Source organism: Sorex fumeus, unplaced genomic scaffold (assembly GCF_029834395.1).
Source record: "Sorex fumeus unplaced genomic scaffold, SorFum_2.1 ptg000034l, whole genome shotgun sequence".
In the NCBI taxonomy this organism is placed as follows: domain Eukaryota; kingdom Metazoa; phylum Chordata; class Mammalia; order Eulipotyphla; family Soricidae; genus Sorex; species Sorex fumeus.
Window position 1 is genome coordinate 17,269,974 of NW_026606091.1, and position 18,152 is coordinate 17,288,125.

The window sequence follows — 18,152 nt, forward strand, 5'->3', positions numbered from 1 at the left end:
GCATATGTGTTATTTATTTATTTGCATTTTGGGTCACACCCAGCAATGCACAGGGGTTACTCCTGGCTCTGCACTCAGGAATTACTCCTGGCAGTGCTCAGGGGACCATATGGGATGCTGGGAATCAAACCTGAGTCGGCCGCGTGCAAGACAAACGCCTTACCCACTGTACTATTGCTCCATCCCCAAGAGCTCATGTGTTCATCTCATCCGTCATCCTGCTTTTCCTGCCCTCCTGATGAAGAAGTCTCATCAGGATGGGTATCCATAAAATGTCTTTTATTTTCTCGTTTTTTTGAGCAGAAAGAATTAGAAAACACTTTCCCCCATTCTTTCTTACAGTTATTTCTCCTTTAAAAAGCTTAGCTGTTCTTCTCAGATATCCATATGCATATATATTTTAGTGTCTTAAAGAAAAAAGGGATTTTTATTTATTTATTGCCTTTTTTGGGTCAAACCCAGCGATGCACAGGGGTTACTCCTGGCTCTTCATTCAGGAATTACTCCTGGCGGTGCTCAGGGGGCCATATGGGATGCTGGGAATCGAACCTGGGTCGGCCCCTTGCAAGGCAAAGGCCCTACCCGCTGTCCTATCACTCCAGCCCCAAAAGAGGGATTTTTAAATGAGCCACATTGTAATAAGCCAGAAATGTGATTCAATGACAGAACACATACTTCACATGTGTTATACTCTATGTTCAATCTCCAGCACAAAAAGTAAACAAATAAATGCACCAACTTGTGTCCACACACACACACACACACACACACACACACAGATACACACCTGCCATATAATTACTGGGTGATATAATAGTAAATATGTCCCTATTACTTTTTCTTTTTTCTTTCTTTTCTTTTCTTTTTTTTTTTTTTTTGCTTTTTGGGTCATACCCAGCAATGCACAGGGGTTACTCCTGGCTCTGCACTCAGGAATTACCCCTGGCAGTGTTCAGGGAACCATATGGGATGCTGGGAATCAAACCCGGCATGCAAGGCAAACGCCCTACCCACTGTGCTATTGCTCCAGCCCCTGTCCCTATTACTTTTTAATACTGTACACATTTATTTGTTTTGGGGTCACACCTGGCGATACTGGGCTTACTTCTGGCTCTGCACTCAAGGATCACTTCTGGAAAGGCTCAAGGACCATATGTGGCATCAGAGGATCAAATCTGGGTGGGCTGCATGCCATATGCATTGTCCAGCCCCAAAATGGTGTTCTAATTATATATTTCCCTTTACTATGATGATTTGTTTAGGGAGAGACACAGACTATCTTCCATTCCATTGAGTCTTCTTTCTTGGTCTCCTGTGTTTCTCTATCTTGAAGGAAAAATACAAACAAGACAGGGAGAGGGGGTGCTTAAGATGCCTTTGACCAGAAGCAGAATGAATATTTTATGAAAGGAAAAAAATTTCAGTGAATTATATTGCTTATATATAAACACTTATATAATAATAACTTAATTGAGGAAATAGGCATATAAATTTTATTTCCAAGGATGAAATGTCTTCAACTAAAAAAATACCACAGTATTACTCACCAGTATTTTTGTGACCTTTTAGTATATAGAGTGGTGCTGGACTATCCAGTGAGTAAATACAAATATTGTGGTCATTTCCTCCAGTGGCTATTAATCCATGAGGGTACATCTCACTTGACGGTATGATGCATACACAAGATACAAAATTGGAGTGGCCGCTCATACAGTGCATTTCTGTGAAGCCCCTGTTAGGACTGAAAAATATTATAATTAACTTAATATACAATTACCCTTTGACTTAGCCTATGACACAGGTTGCTAATCTATATCAAAAGTTCATTTTTCACTTAGTATTTAGGCGGAACTTTAGAGTGTGTGCTATTTTAAAGTTTCACCATTTTAAACTAAATATTAAATTAAGAGTTAGTGAGTATATTTAAATCAAATATCAAATTAGGAATTTAATGTTTCACTGATAAGAGAATCTTTCTTAAAATTTTTTAAAGACTTTAATTATATTATTATTATTATTATTTTGCTTTTTTGGGTCATACCCAGCGATGCTCAGGGGTTACTCCTGGCTCTGTGCTCAGGAATTACTCCTGGCGGTGCTTGGGGGACTGTACCTGGTCGGCCGCATGCAAGGCAAACATCCTACCCACTGTACTGTTGCTCCGGCCCCACTGATAAGAGAATCTTGCCAGAAAAGAAATGGGAGTCAAGACTCTCCCTGGTCTCATCAGTGAATATGCTATCCAGACTGAGGTAAAACTATATACTTAAGGGCCAGGCCATCGCCATGCCACAGCTGCCATCGGCAAGCACCAAAAGCACCCAGTAGTTCAGGGTAATGCTGGTGGCATCATCACTATAGATCAACTTTAACAAATATTATCTGAGTTACTTTGGGAAATTGGGTGTGAGGCTTTATCACTTAAAGAGAAATCAAAGCTTCTGCCCAACTGTCACGATCACCATTACGATCATCCTGTTGTTCGTCAAATGCCTCAAGCAGGCACCAGTAACGTCTCCTTCGTCAAAGGCATGTGGGTCCCGGGGCTGAGATCTCCAAGCCTGCTCGGATTGGGGCTGAGCATCCTCCACCCAGATCTTTCATCCTCCAGTAGGCGGGGGTCATACCCACCAACTGGCCCCCTGGCGCCGTGTAATCCCATCAATGGCCAAGACGCAGAGACTATAAAACTCAGCTCCCGGAAGAGAACAGCGCCTAACTGTCAATCTTGACAAACTGAAGACCTCAGTCAGTGAACAGACATGGATTAATGCTGCCAAAAACAAGACTGGAGGAACTCCTATCATTGATGTCCTGTGAGTGGGCTATTACAAAGGTCTGGGAAAGGGAAAGATCCCTAAACAACCTGTCATCACGAAAGCCAAATTCTTCAGCAGAAGAGCTGAGGAAAAGATTAAAGCAGTGGAAGGGGTCTGTTTCCTGATAGCTTGAAACCACCTAAAAGAAGGTTCATTAAATACTGCAACCGAGAAAGAAAAGAAAAGAAAAGAAAAGAAAAGAGAAGAGAAAAAAAGAAGGGGAGGGGAGAGAGGAGAGGAGAGGAAGAGAGGGAAAGAGAAAGAAAGAAAAGAAAAAAAAAGAAAAAGAAATCACCAATATCCTAAGTGGCTTTTTCTTTTTTCAGGGCAGTGGGGCATACCCAGAAGTCCTCAATGGACTTTCCTAATGGTACTCGTAGGGAGCCAAGTGGTACTGGAGATCAAGTCCCGAGTCCCTGCCTACAAATTATGTGCTGTATAACTCCTGAAACAACTCCCTGGCCCCTAAATAGCCTTTGCTTTCTTTTAGTGGCTAGGGTTGGAGAGGGGTGAGGGATGCATTTGGGCCACGCTGGCTATGCTCAGGGCTTATTCCAGGCACTGTGCTCAGGGGTCATTCCTAGCAGTGCTAGTAGTACAGGGGGATGATATGGTTGCTGGTGAATGAACCTTACTCCTGTACTCTTTCCAGTCCCATCCTTATCCTTCATCTTTATTTCTATCTTTCATCAGTGACTGTTACTCTATAAAATCCACATTGGAGTGATGCATTCATATAGTCAGGATAATGGAATCCACCTCTAATAAGTCTAAAATACAGTGAAGACATTTCATAATATAGATGATTCCTTTACCCATCGCTGCATTTAAAGATCTAGAATATCATTCATTTTCAATATGCAAATAAGAATACAAGGATATTTACTGGTATTAATAACTGTTTGGGACTAGAACGATTATCAATATTCTTAACTCATCTGTAATCTAGCATCACTATCCTAAATAACAAGTCAAATAATAGATTAGCACTGTAGCACTGACCTCCCGTTGTTCATCGATTTGCTCAAGCGGGCCCAGTAACATCTCCAGTGTGAGACTTGTTATGTGTTTGGCTTATCGAATATGTCACGGAAGCTTGCCAGGCTTTGCCGTGTGGGTGAGATACTCTCAGTAGCTTGCTGGGCTCTCCGAGAGGAACAGAGGAATCAAACTCGGGTTGGCCTGGTCAGCCACATGCAAGGCAAACGCCCTACCTGCTGTGCTATCGCTCCAGCCCAAATAACAGATTATGATGTACTACTAGAAAGTAGGAAATCAGTGGCTGAAAGGGATATAATATCTATGATCGAGCTAAATGAAGAAAATACAACAACTGCGAGTAATAGAAAGATAAAACCTGGGGCAGGAAAGAGGGTAGAGCGGGTAAGGCGCTAGCACTACTTATGGCCGCCTAGGAGTGATCCCTGAGCACTGCTAAGTGTGGCTCCCAAACCAAAAACGAAACAAAACAAAACCAAAGGATGAAACTCTCATATACAGATTGAATAGACTCACGTATTTTCACTCTCTTGCTAAAATTTCCAAAGTACATAGTATTGCTAATTTTTTTTCTTTTTGGGTCACACCCAGCGATGCTCAGGGGTTACTCCTGGCTCTGCACTCAGAAACTATGCCTGGCATTGCTCAGGGGACCATATGGGACACTGAGAATCAAACCCGGGTCGGCCGCGTGCAAGGCAAACGCCCTACCCGCTGTGCTATTGCTCCAGTGCCAGTATTGCTAATTCTTAAGTCCTTGAAGGATTCACTGATAAAATGATTCTCTTTTCCCTGTTACCTTCTCAGAATAAATTTGTCAGCTTCACCTAAGCATATGTAAATACATACATACATATATATGCAAACACAATTATACACACAATATATGTACACATACCTATATTTTTGCATGGATATACACTTTCAAACTAAAATCCACAGTCAAAGAGAGCAAGAAAAAAAGAGTAGGGATATAACTGAACACTCAAAACTCACAGAGCGATAAAAGTAGAAAACTGATTTATCGGGGTGAAGAGGAAGTAAAAGGATTAAGGCACCTGCCTTGCACACACAGCTCCCCACTGATTCCAGGCACCATGAGGTCCCTTGACCACCACCACATGCAGTTGTGGAGGCCGTAAGAACCACAGGTGTGGCCTTAAGCATTCCAGGGTCCTTTTACTTAAATCACCTGTCTGGTTGGCTGAAAAATCTCCAATTGGGCACCCCACCCTCAAAATAGAAAACCAATTTACCAATAGACCATGCAAGGACTCAAGAACTGACAGTACTATATATCTCTAGACAAACAGGGGAGAAAGCGTATTATGTGAAGTACTAAATCTACCTATTTGTGTCCCTTGGTACCTTCCACTTCAGATGCTCGCTCCTCTTTCATTATAGTCTGTGAAGTTCTAATTGCAGTCATTAAAACCCAGAGCTACGGGCTGGAGAGATAGCACAGCAGGTAGGGCGTTTGCCTTGCATGCGGCCGACCCGGGTTCGATTCCCAGCATCCCATATGGTCCCCTGAGCACTGCCAGGAGTAACTCCTGAGTGCAGAGCCAGGAGTAAACCCTGTGCATTGCCAGGTGTGACCCAAAAAGAAAAAGAAAAAACAAAAAAACCCAGAGCTAGATCTTTTTATCTTCCCATGTTCCTAACACAATGTTCTACACAATAAATATTAAGTATTTCTTGAATGAATGGAAAACTAAAGGGGGTGGTGGGGAAGCATGGGGCCATGAGAGGTTGCTCAAAAGGCTGGAGTACATGCTCTGTATGCGGGAGGTCCAGGTTCCATCTCAGCACCGCATCACTTCCAGAGCACCCAAAGGAGTGATCAGGACAGAGCCAGGAGTAACCTCCTGAACACAGAAGCCCCCACGCTCCACCAAAAAAAAAACAAAACAAACAAACAAACAAAAAAAACCCCCAAATACCTATACATCAGAGCAAAACGACTGCTCTTCTCATACCCAGTTAAAGTCTGAATTTCTTCTTTTAGGAAAGGTGACATTCTTTGACTGGCGGGGGCGGGGGGGGGCTGCTAACTATGCCTTGGAGTATGAGGAACCAATATACATTCATAATGGAATCCAAGATCTCCTAAAAACAAAACCTGGAGGCCAGGTAATTAACCCCGCAATCAACCCCTCTGCCTAGGCAGATCATGATTCATCCAGAAAACACCACTATGAAGCTCTCAGCTAGCAAACCCTGTCCAGGCTTCCCAGGAACTTATTTGGGCTGGAGCGATAGCACAGCGGGTAGGGCGTTTGCCTTACAAGCGGCCAACATGGCCGACCCAAGTTCGATTCCTCCGCCTCTCTCGGAGAACCCGCCAAGAGTATTCGATATGCCAGACACAGTAACAACAAAGCCTCCAATGGAGACGTTACTGGGCCCGCTCGAGCAAATCGAGGATCAATGGGAGGGCCTTTACCTTTACCTTACCTTAAACTTGACACTGAGCACAAAATAGGGATTACCAGGGGCCAGTGTGATAGTACAATGGGTAAGGTGTCTGCCGTGTACGTGGCCAAGCTGGAACCCAGGTATGATCCCCAGCATCCCATATGGTCCCCTGAGCATCACCAGGAGTGATTCCTGAGCACAGAGCCAGAATAAGACCTAAGCATCACCTGAACCAAGTGTGGTCCTAAATAAATAAATAAGAAAGAAATCAAGGAAGAATGTTAAAGAATGTTAAGCCACAGAATGTTAAAGGATAATGAAACAGAAGTCCAACTAAAGATCCTGGCTGCCAGGAAAGATCCCTGAGCACAAAGCCAGGAACAAGTCCTGAGCACAGCTGGGTGTGGTCCCAAAACAAAACAAAAAGAGCAAGTGAGAGAAAGAGAAATAGAGAGGGAGAAAGAGAAAAGAAACTGTCAGGATGTGTCATCCTCAAGAACTTTCTGTAACACTAAAGTTATAGACAGAGCATTAAAGTTGAGAGAGGTTCATCTCCCGCTGATTATGTATGTTCTAACCCAAACAAGAGTAAATGAGACTGATAAATGAAACTGATCTCACTAATACCTGAATAAACGTGAATAATTTTTTTAAAAAACACCAACAAAAATCAGCATGAGTTGCATAAAAAGAACCATTTTTCAAACAGAAGATCATTTTCGCCCAAAATTGCTCAGTTTCTGATAAATGCATCTCCAGTAATTTATGCATTCTTCTAACCTAGAGCTGTCCTACCAAATATGTATAAGTTTAATGAGAATATTCAACTATTAAAAACACATCCTGTAGTTACTGCTTACTGCAATGCTTACAGTTTACTAAGCATATACTTCTACTGATCTTAATTTTAAGTACAAGTTTAATTAACAACTGTACTCAAAAAAAGTGTTAAAAAACCCACAAAAAGTTCCATAGTTGTGTTACTAAATGGTTTGGAATATGGAGAACCTTAGAGTTGCAAAGGCCTTCAGTACTCATCTCCTAAGATTCAACATAGAAATCTGCTCTAAGATGCCCTCAGTCTAATCTAGGATCCTATCTTGGCTGCACTACTGCAAAAGTCTACAAATGAATCTACCTTTCACAGTTTTGCCATTGCAACCCAATCTCTCCCAACTAGCAGAAATTTCTCAACGGGTATTTGAGATCATGCGGCTTCCTAAAAGAAACTTTTTGAAGGTTTCTACTAAACCCTTTTCTACTTACTAAACCCTTTTCTAGGCCCTCTTACTAGCAGTATTTATGGCCTGCCCTCCCTATTTCATTCCCCCCACCCTTGCACACAGCTTTTTCCTGTTCCCTGTCCTAAGCCTCATGTCTTTAAGTGCTATATATATATAAAACCCTCATCTCTCTTGGTTCCCACGGCCAGCTCCATCTCTGTATATCAGATTCAAAACAAACAAACAAAAAATACAACAAAAAGCCTTCTGAGGGGCTTTCTCCTTTAACACATCTCTCAACTCTGTATATTTCTTTTCTTCATAGGACACAAGCCAACGTGCAATTACTTCTGTGGCTGGCTTTTCACTCTTCCTCCCTCCCAGGTGTATGAAAGCTCTCTCTACCCAGGGAACACGTGTAGACACGGATCAATCCATCAGCGGGCACCCAAGTCACAAGCGAACTAACTCACCTCAATTTCTCTCTTTCCGAAAAGAAATCGACCACCCAGGTGGTGAGTTTCCCGTTCCAACCAAATTAGAGACAGAAAGCTGCACGCCCCCCCCCACACGCACCCCATGTTTATAAAACATTTCAAGGGGTTCGTCTTCTCTTCCAAGCTACCCCCTTGCCCAACAAACCCTAACTCGGACATCCAAGAGAGGAGTCAATGCAACCTCTTGCCGTGCAGTTTGGGGAAACCAAGGCACTCAATCAAATGTGAGAGAAAACTATCAAGAGTAAATCCTAGAGGCGGGTGGGAGGAAAACTTATCTCCAACACCTGCCCCATGTTCCCAACTCCTCCCAGTTAGGCGATGCATATGGTAGCGAGAAAAACCCCAAGTCTGGAAGTGAACCCAAAGGGATCGTCGTCCAAAGAGGAAAGCCGCCCCACTTCCCCGCCCCCCCCCCCAAAAAGGGTAAAGAGATTTCCACCAAGGTCACCCAACACGTTACTAAGAGTCCAGCTCGCCGAGAAAGGAGAGCGATGTCGGCGGGTCCGTCCACTGGAGAGCTCGCCGGTGTCTAATCCCTGCGTGCCCAGTGGGCCAAGAGGGGAGAGGGGAGCCCAAGGCGGGCCGGAATAAAAGCCCGAGAGCCCGAGACGAGAGGGCGGCCAGGAGCCGGGGAGCGTGACGTCCACTCCGCACGCTGCAGCGGGGGCACCAGCGGGGTCGCGGCGCGCTCACCTGTCCGGGGCCCAGAGGCGGGTGGTGCGGTCCCGGGACACGGACACAAAGGCCCCGGGAGGGTAGAGGCAGCACACCAGGCCCCGCACGTCCAGCTCGTGGCCCGAGAGCGAGCAGCTCAGTCGGTAGCGGGAGGCGCCGCTCGCCATAGCCCTGGTGAGTCGGGGCGCCCGGCAGCGGGCACCCGGCGAGGGGGAGAGCGCGGGGGACCGGGCGGGGCGTGCGCCGGCCCGCGGCTGGACGGGGGCCTGCAGGTGAGGGGCCGTCGCAGACCGGAAGAGCCCGAGTGCCGGCGCGGAAGGGCGGCCGGGGAGGGGCGCGCCGAGCGGGCCGAGTGACACAGCAACCCTGACAGGCAACACCGGAATTCATCATCGGCCCCGGCCCGCCATGACGCACAGCGTGTGCGTCTCGACTGCGGAAGTGCGGGCGGAGCGGAGGCTCGCCGCCCTCCAGAAGCTCCGCTCGAACCTCCCGCTGACGCAGATGCAGGGATGTTGGGATCCCCGTCCCGGCCCGCCAGGTTCTGGCGGAGCCCGAGTGTCCCCGAGCCTCGGCGGAGCTGCTGGTGGGAGTGCGGCAGCGCGCGCGGGGACTACAAGTCCCACAATGCCGCGCGCACGAGGGGCGTGCGCTGGAGGCGCGCGGAATCCCGAGATTTTTCAATCTGGTTTTGCGACGCTGGCGTGCTGATGGAGGGGCCCCGGAGATGGCGTTGGGCAGACGTTGGGATCAACCCTGCTCCTCGAGGTCCACATCTCCTCTGCAATTTCCTGAGATGTTTGCACACGACTTTTTTCTTTTTTTTTTTAAGTTCGACTTTTGATCTTGCGTTTTAAACGAGAGGTGGGGCAAATTAGGAGCGACCGTTTGCCATTGATTCCGTTATAAACACCGGGCTTCCTAGTATTTAAAACTATATTTAAGGGACCTGTAGCAATAGCACAAAGGGTGGGGCGTTTTCCTTGCACGCAGCAGACCCGGGTTCGATTCCCAGCATCCTATATGATCTGAGCACGACCAGGAGTTATTCCTGAGCGCATGAGCCAGGAGTAACCCCTGTGCAACTCCCGGTGTGACCCAAAAGACATAAATGTGTGTGAATATATATATATATGTATATTTAAGATCGTTTCTTACAATGTTGGTCGCACAAGTGACAAAATTCTGCCTACCAGCACCACCGCCATATTGTCTGAGGGCAAGAGAAGAGAAAAAAATTATTCGTAATTTAACTTTTCGCTTGGTCAATGTATTAAGTGATTGCCCACTCCATTCTGCTGATCCTCTATACCATGTGACACGGTGGATGGAGAGGAACACTAAAGGTTATTAATGTGTGTATCTCATCCAAGGGAGAAATCCTGGGATGATAACTCAAATTGGGACTAGAGCTTGGATTTCTCTAGCAGTTACAGAAAGGATAAAAAACCTCAAGTCTGTGGAGGCAGTAAATTATGGTAAGGCAAATATTCTAGGAAGCTACTGGTATACCAGGGGCATTTAATACATTTGCTGATGTAAATTCCTCTAGTACTATTGTTTGGCTTGTGTCAGGGATGCATTTTCATCACCCTATAGGGGAGTATGGGGAGAGGCTTTGGAAATCTGTCCTGTTTGTGGACAACGGTTTATGGGGTATTATAAGCTATTTCTCAGTTTGCCATTTCTAAGTGCCATTGTTTTGGGTACAACATATTTCAGGATGGCAAATTCACAACAAAATAACCAAAAGGAGAACTGATGACTACTAGGAATATATTGGGGCTCAAAGGAGATGCCGGCATGAAAGTGTTTTACAAGCTTTGAGTACTCAGTCCACAAGACAGTTTCATGTTGTATGGCACTGATTTTAAAGCTACTTAGAGGCATAAAGAATGAAAAGATAGCAATCATGTGAATAAAAGACAGTGTTCAAGTGTTGGAAGCCCAGGGTATGTCATGATTATGGCTGCACTTATTTAAGCTAGTGAGTTGAAAATAACAGGATGAATTTATTGGAGATGGAATTTGAGATGAAGCTCCTCAATTTTCTTTTTCACACACACACACACACACACACACACTCACACACATATTTTAAGACCCTTCTGTCTTCCTCACAAATTTAGAACAAAAGAACTTTAAAGGGAATTTTCTTTAGAGGAAACGGATTAAAGCGATATAGCACAGTGGGTAGTGCATTTACCTTGCACTTGGCTGACAGACCTGAGTTTGATTCCTCCGCCCCTCTCGGAGAGCCCAGCAAGCTACCCAGAGTATCTCACCTGCACAGCAAAGCCTGGCAAGCTCCCTAAGATGTATTCAATATGCCAAACACAGTAAAAAGTCTCACAATGGAGACGTTACTGGGCCCGCTCGAGCAAATCGATGAACAACGGGAGGACAGGATAGTTCAGGACAGTGATGGTTCCAGTAGAAGGAACAGTACAGAGGGCACCAGAATCTCATTCCTGTTCAGTGTTATGTACTGTCCTAACAGGAAGAAAATGATCATAAGTAAAAAGAATCACCTACGCCGAAATGTTGTCAAGCAATTTTTCATTGGGGGCGAGGGCTTGGGGTCAGTTCGCAGGCTTGGGTCACACCAAGCAGTGCTCAGGGCTCCTATACTCCTGGCTCTGTACTTCTGTACAGGGCTCCTGTACAGGGCTAACTACTCCTGGCTCTGTGCTCTGGATCACTCCTGGCGGTGCCAAGGATCCACTGCGTTCAAGGCGAGCGTATTAACCCTGTAAGAGTCATCAACTCCTGCATGGCCCTATCAAGTCAACTCTTATTTAAAAGGATAATAAGAGCTATAGTACAGCGGGTAGGGTGCTAGCCTTGCTTATGGACGACCTATGTTTGTTCCAGGCACTCCATGTGGTCCATCAAACCCACCCTGAATAATCCCTGAGCTTTGCTGCCAGGTGTGGCCCAAAAAAACAAAAAGGAAATGACAGATGTGAAGTACTCCCAAAGTTCACACACACACACACGCACACGCGCCCACACAAATGGTCTCTTCTCTGGTCAATTTCAGAAATATGGGAGTTGGAAAACATTGGAGGCTTACTGGGAATTTTGCATCTTTGCTCTGCCACTACTAAGCAACCTCTGGGCTTAGTTGATGTTTAGCTGATAGCCTGATCATATTGTAAATTACTAGTACCACTTATCAACACCCACAGACACAACACACAACACACACACACACACACACACACACACACACACACACACACACACACACACACACCCCACCCCGTGCACGCGCGCACACAAATGGTCTTTTTGGTCAATTCCAGAAATGCGCAGAGGTTTAGTTTCTCAAATCTCGCGACAGCCTTTCCCTCTCGCTTTACTTGTAGGTATCGGGAGCCGGCGCGTCTCATTGGCAGATCCAGAGGTGGGGGTTCCGCCCCCGCCCCGCCCCCGTTGCCAGGGTAACGGGGAGGCGCGCGGTTGCTGTGGCGAGGCCCGAGGGCTTTAGAAACTGTTAGTGAGTGAGGAAGCCGGTGGGCCTTGAGCGTGTTAGGAAAAGAAATCCGCGGGCCGCTGAGGAGTCCGGCCTTCCTCCTGTCGCAGCGGCCGAGGTGAGAAACCCCGGGTTCTCCCTCCCCTTCCCTTTCTGCCTCCTTCACGAGATGCCAAACTCTAGCCCTGGTTTGTATTGCCGTCTCTAGCTTTAGCAAACGCTTCCCTGGAGGTCACCTCCTTCCTGGGAGCTGGCCTTTCTTGGCATGAGCAGAATGGGTGATCGCGAAGAGAAAAGTCACGGACTGAGGCATTTTATTGAAAGCTATCGATTGCTCTGTTGGTCACTGTGATTGCTAGGAGAGAAATCAGGCCAATTGAGAAGTTAGAATCCTAAGTATTGAGTCATTTGGGAACCAAAATACAGGCTAGCTTTTCAAGCCCGTGGTCTCCCTTGAATATGTATGTCACTTGCTTTTCTTCTTCTTCTTCATCCCTCTTTGCCTGTTTCCACCCTGGAGAAGTGTGTGTTCTGTTTCCCACACTTTTCCCCTTCACTTCCCTCATAGAAAGCTACATAAAACTATCTGGCGTCAGAGAGAGAGAGACAGAGAGAGAGAGAGAGAGAGAGAGAGAGAGAGAGAGAGAGAGAGAGAGAGAGAGAAGATTGGTAGATCTGAAACAGACTAAAAAGATTTTAGTTGGCATGGAGGAAGGATAAAAGACCTAAGGCGTAGTGGTGGTATTCCTTGCCCTTCAAAAGAAGTCTCGTTTTTTCTTTTTTTAAGACTTGAAAGAGCAATGCTTTGAAAGTGATGCTGAGGAGAGAGAGAGAACCGTGGTGCACACTTCTTCATTGCTTTGGAATTGTGAAACTGGAAGCTAACCTACCAAAAGGGCTTTATGTAGAAACAGGATTCTTTAAGACTATATAAGTAAAAGGTGAAAAAAAATTTGCAATAAGACTGAGACTATATGGGAAGTTAATCAGAACTCGGAAAGTATAAAGATTGGGAAAGAAGAAAGATATGGAATGTGCGGGGGGAGGGGGTGTGAATAACAAGCACAGGAGATAAGTAGAGAGGCTTACATTTGAAAAGGATAATAGAAATATTAGAAAGGCATTTTGTAAGAGATGATCTTATGTTTGTTTGTTTCTGCAAAGTCATTTTAATTGAAAGAAATTTACTTAGAGAGATGTGAGGGGCAGGGGTGGGTGAATGCCCAGTTTTATGTTTTAAATCCTTATCCTGTAACCTTTGGGGCATGTAGGGGATCACCCGTGTCGGTGCTCAGGACTTACTCCCGGCTCTGCACTCAGGGATCACTCCGGGCAAGGGTCGGGGACCGTTTGTGGTACCCAGGATCAAACCACAATCTGCCTTGTGCAAGGCAAGTGCCCTATACGCTGCACTATCACTGTGGCCTCTGTTATGTAACCTTTCTACACCTGCAGAATGCTACCTGTCCCACACACACATCCACGGAGGGGCAATTCAGAGAGCTGTGGTAGCCTAGTGGTTTCCAACCTTTCTACCTCTGCAGACCTGCACCTAGCGGGAAGCAGGCAGTTGATGACCACTGTTGTCAATGAGATATTATTTGTCCAATTTGAACCGAGTGAAAACAACCTTACTCTTGTAGTGTACCTGAAATAAAATTGGTGAACAAAATAATGAGAATTGTCTGAAGGGGAAGGGATATGAATAACCAGCAGAGTATTATGTGAGTCTTGCTCTAAAGATACTACACTACACTTGATCTTAGCCAAAAGGCAGAGATGGGCTGGAGGGATAGCACAATGGGTAGGATGTTTGCCTAGCGCGCAGCCAACATGGCCAAACCGAGTTCGATTCCTCTGCCCTTCTCAGAGAGCCCGGCAAGCTACTGAGAGTATCTCGCCCTCATGGCAAAGCCTGGCAAGCTACTTGTGACGTATTCAATATGCCAAACACAGTAACAGCAAAGTCTCACGATGGAGACGTTACTGGGCCCGCTCGAGCAAATCGATGAACAACGGGAGGACAGTGACAATGACAGCTCTAAAAATATTAAAGGAGAATTGTACTTTTTCTTGTTTTCAAACAGTGGTTAAAGTGAACCATGGCCAGTAATCACAAACCTCCATCAGCTCGCCCTGTTTCCCGAGGTGGAATTGGGTTGACAGGAAGGCCTCCTTCTGGAATGAGACCCCTATCGGGAAGTGTTCGAGTGTCAACTGGAGTAAGTTTCTATTGCATTCTTGTAGATAGATACTGGTAAGAGTTGAAAACCCTACCTATTAAAGTTTTCCTTTGTTATTTCTTCACTGTATGTTACTGTGGATGTTTATTTGGAAAATGTCCAGCAATATTAAGAGTGGTAGAATGCCTGGAAGGCATCAATTGAGAACAGATGCCTACTTGTGCTGATCATTGAATTTATTTTAAAGCTATATAATTTAAGTGACAGAATAGAGTTGAATGGAATAAACCAGAAGCAGAATGAGACATATGTAAGAATTTAATGATTAAGGAGACATTTAATGATTAAGGGGAATTTAATGATTAAAAAGACATGACATATTCATCAGTGTACTTAAATAATTGGTGCATGAAATACTGATCCTGGGACCAAAGGGAGATTACAGTGGGTAAAGTGCTTGCCTTGCACTTAGTGGGCTCTGTTTTGATCCCTGGCACCCTATGTGGTCCCTCAAGCGCCAGCAGGAGTGTGACTCTTGAACACAAGGCTAGGAGTAAGTTCTGAATACTGCTGTGTGTGACCCTAGGAACAAAATCAAAAATAAGAAATCTTCATTTTACTTAACCAATACATAGAAATGTAGTTTCTTTCTGGTTCATACTATAATTCCTATGCATATGATATTAAATTTTGAAGAAATGCATTTTACAGTCATAATTTCAATTGTTAAAAAAGCATTTTTTAATTACGTTTTGTGTTTTATACATTGAAAAATCAAAACCGTGTTTGACAACTTGTATAAATCAAAATGTTTCAATTTCTCTTTGCAGTCTTAACAATGATAGAGAAGTGGCATTTTTCCAGTATACAAAAATTGAAATCTTGTTTGTCATTTAGATACCACCTGGAACAGCAAGACCAGGGTCTCGTGGTGGTCCCATAGGGACAGGAGGTGTTCTTTCTTCTCAAATCAAAGTTGCTGATCGTCCTGTAACACAACAAGGTTTGAGTGGAATGAAAACTGGAATAAAAGGTATCAGTTTTTAGAAGATATATATATTTTGCATCCTTTCATGAAAAGGCACAAGTGGCATATATCTTTCAAAGGTAGATAACATTCATGCATAAGGCCCTGAGTTTGACGCCTGGTGCCTCATAGTCCACTGCAAACCACCTAGAATGGCCCTTGCCTTCCAAGTCTCACTGGGTGTGGCCCCAAGCAACTGAGGACAGAATTGCTATCAGAGTTAAATTCCATTGCCTTTGTTGTTGTGATAACTGGAGTCATACCCAAGCCTAGCAAGGTGCTAGCACATTTAATACTTGCCAGGTGTCATTTAACAGATTGTGACACTGGTACACTTGCTTGTAGTACTCAACTGAGATTTTACTCTTTCCTTCTGATGTCAATCCTTCACTTGTCAAGGATTGCACTATTTAGTTGAGGTGTGCAAGGCATGATTGTGCTCAGTAGTGGGGATCACTGCGGTCTTCACACGCAGGGTGTCACACTTGTTGAATGTGACGTTTGCATAGCTTTTCTTTATTTTTTTCTTTTGGTGTCCACACCCGGCAGGGTTCAGGGGCTATTCCCAGCTTAGTACTCTTGGAGGGACCCAGGGATCAGATCAGGCCTACTACATGCAAAGCATGCTCTCCAGCCCTTGGAGCCAGGTCCCCTGCCCTGCATCTCTTTTTAATTGTGGGAATATCACACCTTTGTGATGTTTCCACTTCTGGCTACAGTGCATTGAAAATCATTTGTGGTGGCGGCAGTCACAGACAGCACAGCTGCTGGTATCAGGCTTCATCAGGTGGTGACACTGAATGTTTGAACTTGTGGTCATACACCTGAGGGCACTTAGGTGAGCTATTTCTTCTTCATTTTTCTGAAATGAAACTTTGGGATAATTAGGAGAAATTTGAAACAGCTTTAATGCTAAGTCAGGATTGAGACTCAGGTTTCTAGGACTGGGAAATAGCAAGTGCCCCCCTGGGCTCAACTTGCAGCCACACCCGACCTCTTGGGCAGTTTTGGGTGCAGCCTGGGGGCCCCTGGACACCAGCAGAGTGACCCTGGTGGTCCCAGCATCTCAAGCCTGGAGCACCACTACATGCTCAGGCCCTTGCGGTGAGTGCTGGCCTAATTATCCAAGTGTTCCAGAATACTTGAGACACGCTGGGCCCCAGGAGCACCACTTGGGCGACTAGGGGAGTAGTTGGGGAGAGAATTAGATTCTAGTATTGTGTAGAATTACTATGAAATACTTAAAAAAAAATCCCTATCAAAATGATACTCTTAAAGAATTGCTTTGATTCTTTGTGTATATATATGTCAAGAAACATTACTTTTTTTGTTTGTTCTATTTCTGGATTTTAGTCATATTGGTAGGTGCTCAGGGCTTACTCCTGGCTCTCCACTGGGGATCACTCCCGGCTGGCTCAGTTCCATGTGCAGTGCTGGGCATCCTACTGGGTCTGAAACATGCAGGGTGAATACCCGACTCTCTGTACTATCTCTCAGACACCAAGAAATGTTACTTTTTATGACAAAAATGAGTATGCCATTACTTTTAAATAGGAAAATGGCACAATATATAGTTTGTATTTCATTATGCCTTTTTATGTGTAGAAAAAGCATAAGAATAAGCAGTACACTATATTATGATTAAAAGACTGGTTTGTAATATAATTAACAAAATAATCCCTCTCTTCTTCACCAGAAAAAACCAAATTTTTTAAACTCAAGAATTATTTTTATTTTACCATTTTGTAAAATGACCATGCTTTGGTCATTTATAGTCCACACATGAGTGAAGCTGTTTGGTATTTTTCTTTCACCTCCTGACTGTACTCTTAATATATTTATGTCATGGTACATTCTTGTTTAATGAACAACTTCATCTTTATTTATTTATTTGGCTTTTTTGGGTCACACCCGGTGATACTCAGGATAGCTCTGCACTCAGGAATTACTTCTTGGCAGTGCTCTGGGTACTATATAGGATGCAGGGGATCGAACCCTGGGTTGGCTAAATGCAAGGCAAATGCCCTACCTCCTGTACTGTCACTATCCCCAGAACTTCTTCTTTAATAGCTGGGTCCTATAACACAGCTTGATTCATTATTTCAGCACCTACCTTTTTCTCTGTGTTACTGACTTGAAATACCTTACTCTAGGCTTTCACTGTGAATCTGTGTTTTTCCTTAAGATACTAGTTTTTTGTATGCATAATACAGATTGATTCTGCCTTTTTTGTTCCCCAGAAAATGTCTTCAATTTATCTTCTGTATGACTCTGCTTCAGATTTTTGTTTTGTAGTTACCTTAAGGGCTGGAGTGATAGCACAGCGGTAGGGCGTTCGCCTTACAAGCGACCAACATGGCCGACCCGAGTTCGATTCCTCCGCCCCTCTCGGAGAGCCCGGCAAGCTACCGAGAGTATTTGATATGCCAAACACAGTAACAACAAAGTCTCCAATGGAGACGTTACTGGGCCCGCTCGAGCAAATCGACGATCAACGGGAGGGCCTTTTAGTTACCTTAAGGTTTCTTGGCCTCCAAAGTTCTGCAGTTCATTCAACTATCATGCCACAAACTCCCACCTACCTCTTCCAGAAATAGGTGAACTCCCACCTACCTTTCTCTATTCACCCAGAGAATAAGCTTTTGGGTACCAACAAACTTTAAGGTACCAACTTTCAAAATGCAGTTGCTTGGATCAGATGCCCCTCAGTGATAAACTGATGCATATTTTATGTGATATATAGTTAATTTCTAGTTGTGCATCTTAAATTTTTTGTGGAGGGTGAGGCATACTTGGTGATGCTTCAGGGGTTACTCCTGGCTCTGCACTC

The 18,152-nt window shown here is 44.7% G+C and overlaps 2 protein-coding genes across 2 annotated transcripts in view; one reads left to right on the forward strand and one right to left on the reverse strand.

Moving 5' to 3' along the window:
• PLAA (phospholipase A2 activating protein) overlaps positions 1-9,072 on the reverse strand; it is a 47,601-nt gene extending 38,529 nt beyond the window's left edge. Inside the window, exons 1-2 of the mRNA XM_056116982.1 lie at positions 8,653-9,072; positions 1,548-1,741 (exon numbers count right to left, since the gene is read on the reverse strand). Coding sequence (XP_055972957.1) covers positions 1,548-1,741; positions 8,653-8,801 — 343 coding nt within the window. The 5' untranslated portion in view covers positions 8,802-9,072. The remainder of the gene's footprint in view (positions 1-1,547; positions 1,742-8,652) is intronic.
• Positions 9,073-12,157: 3,085 nt separating this feature from the next.
• Positions 12,158-18,152, forward strand: part of IFT74 (intraflagellar transport 74) — an 87,483-nt gene continuing 81,488 nt past the window's right edge. Inside the window, exons 1-3 of the mRNA XM_056116983.1 lie at positions 12,158-12,230; positions 14,200-14,334; positions 15,193-15,328. Of these exons, the coding sequence (XP_055972958.1) occupies positions 14,215-14,334; positions 15,193-15,328 (256 nt within the window). The 5' untranslated portion in view covers positions 12,158-12,230; positions 14,200-14,214. The remainder of the gene's footprint in view (positions 12,231-14,199; positions 14,335-15,192; positions 15,329-18,152) is intronic.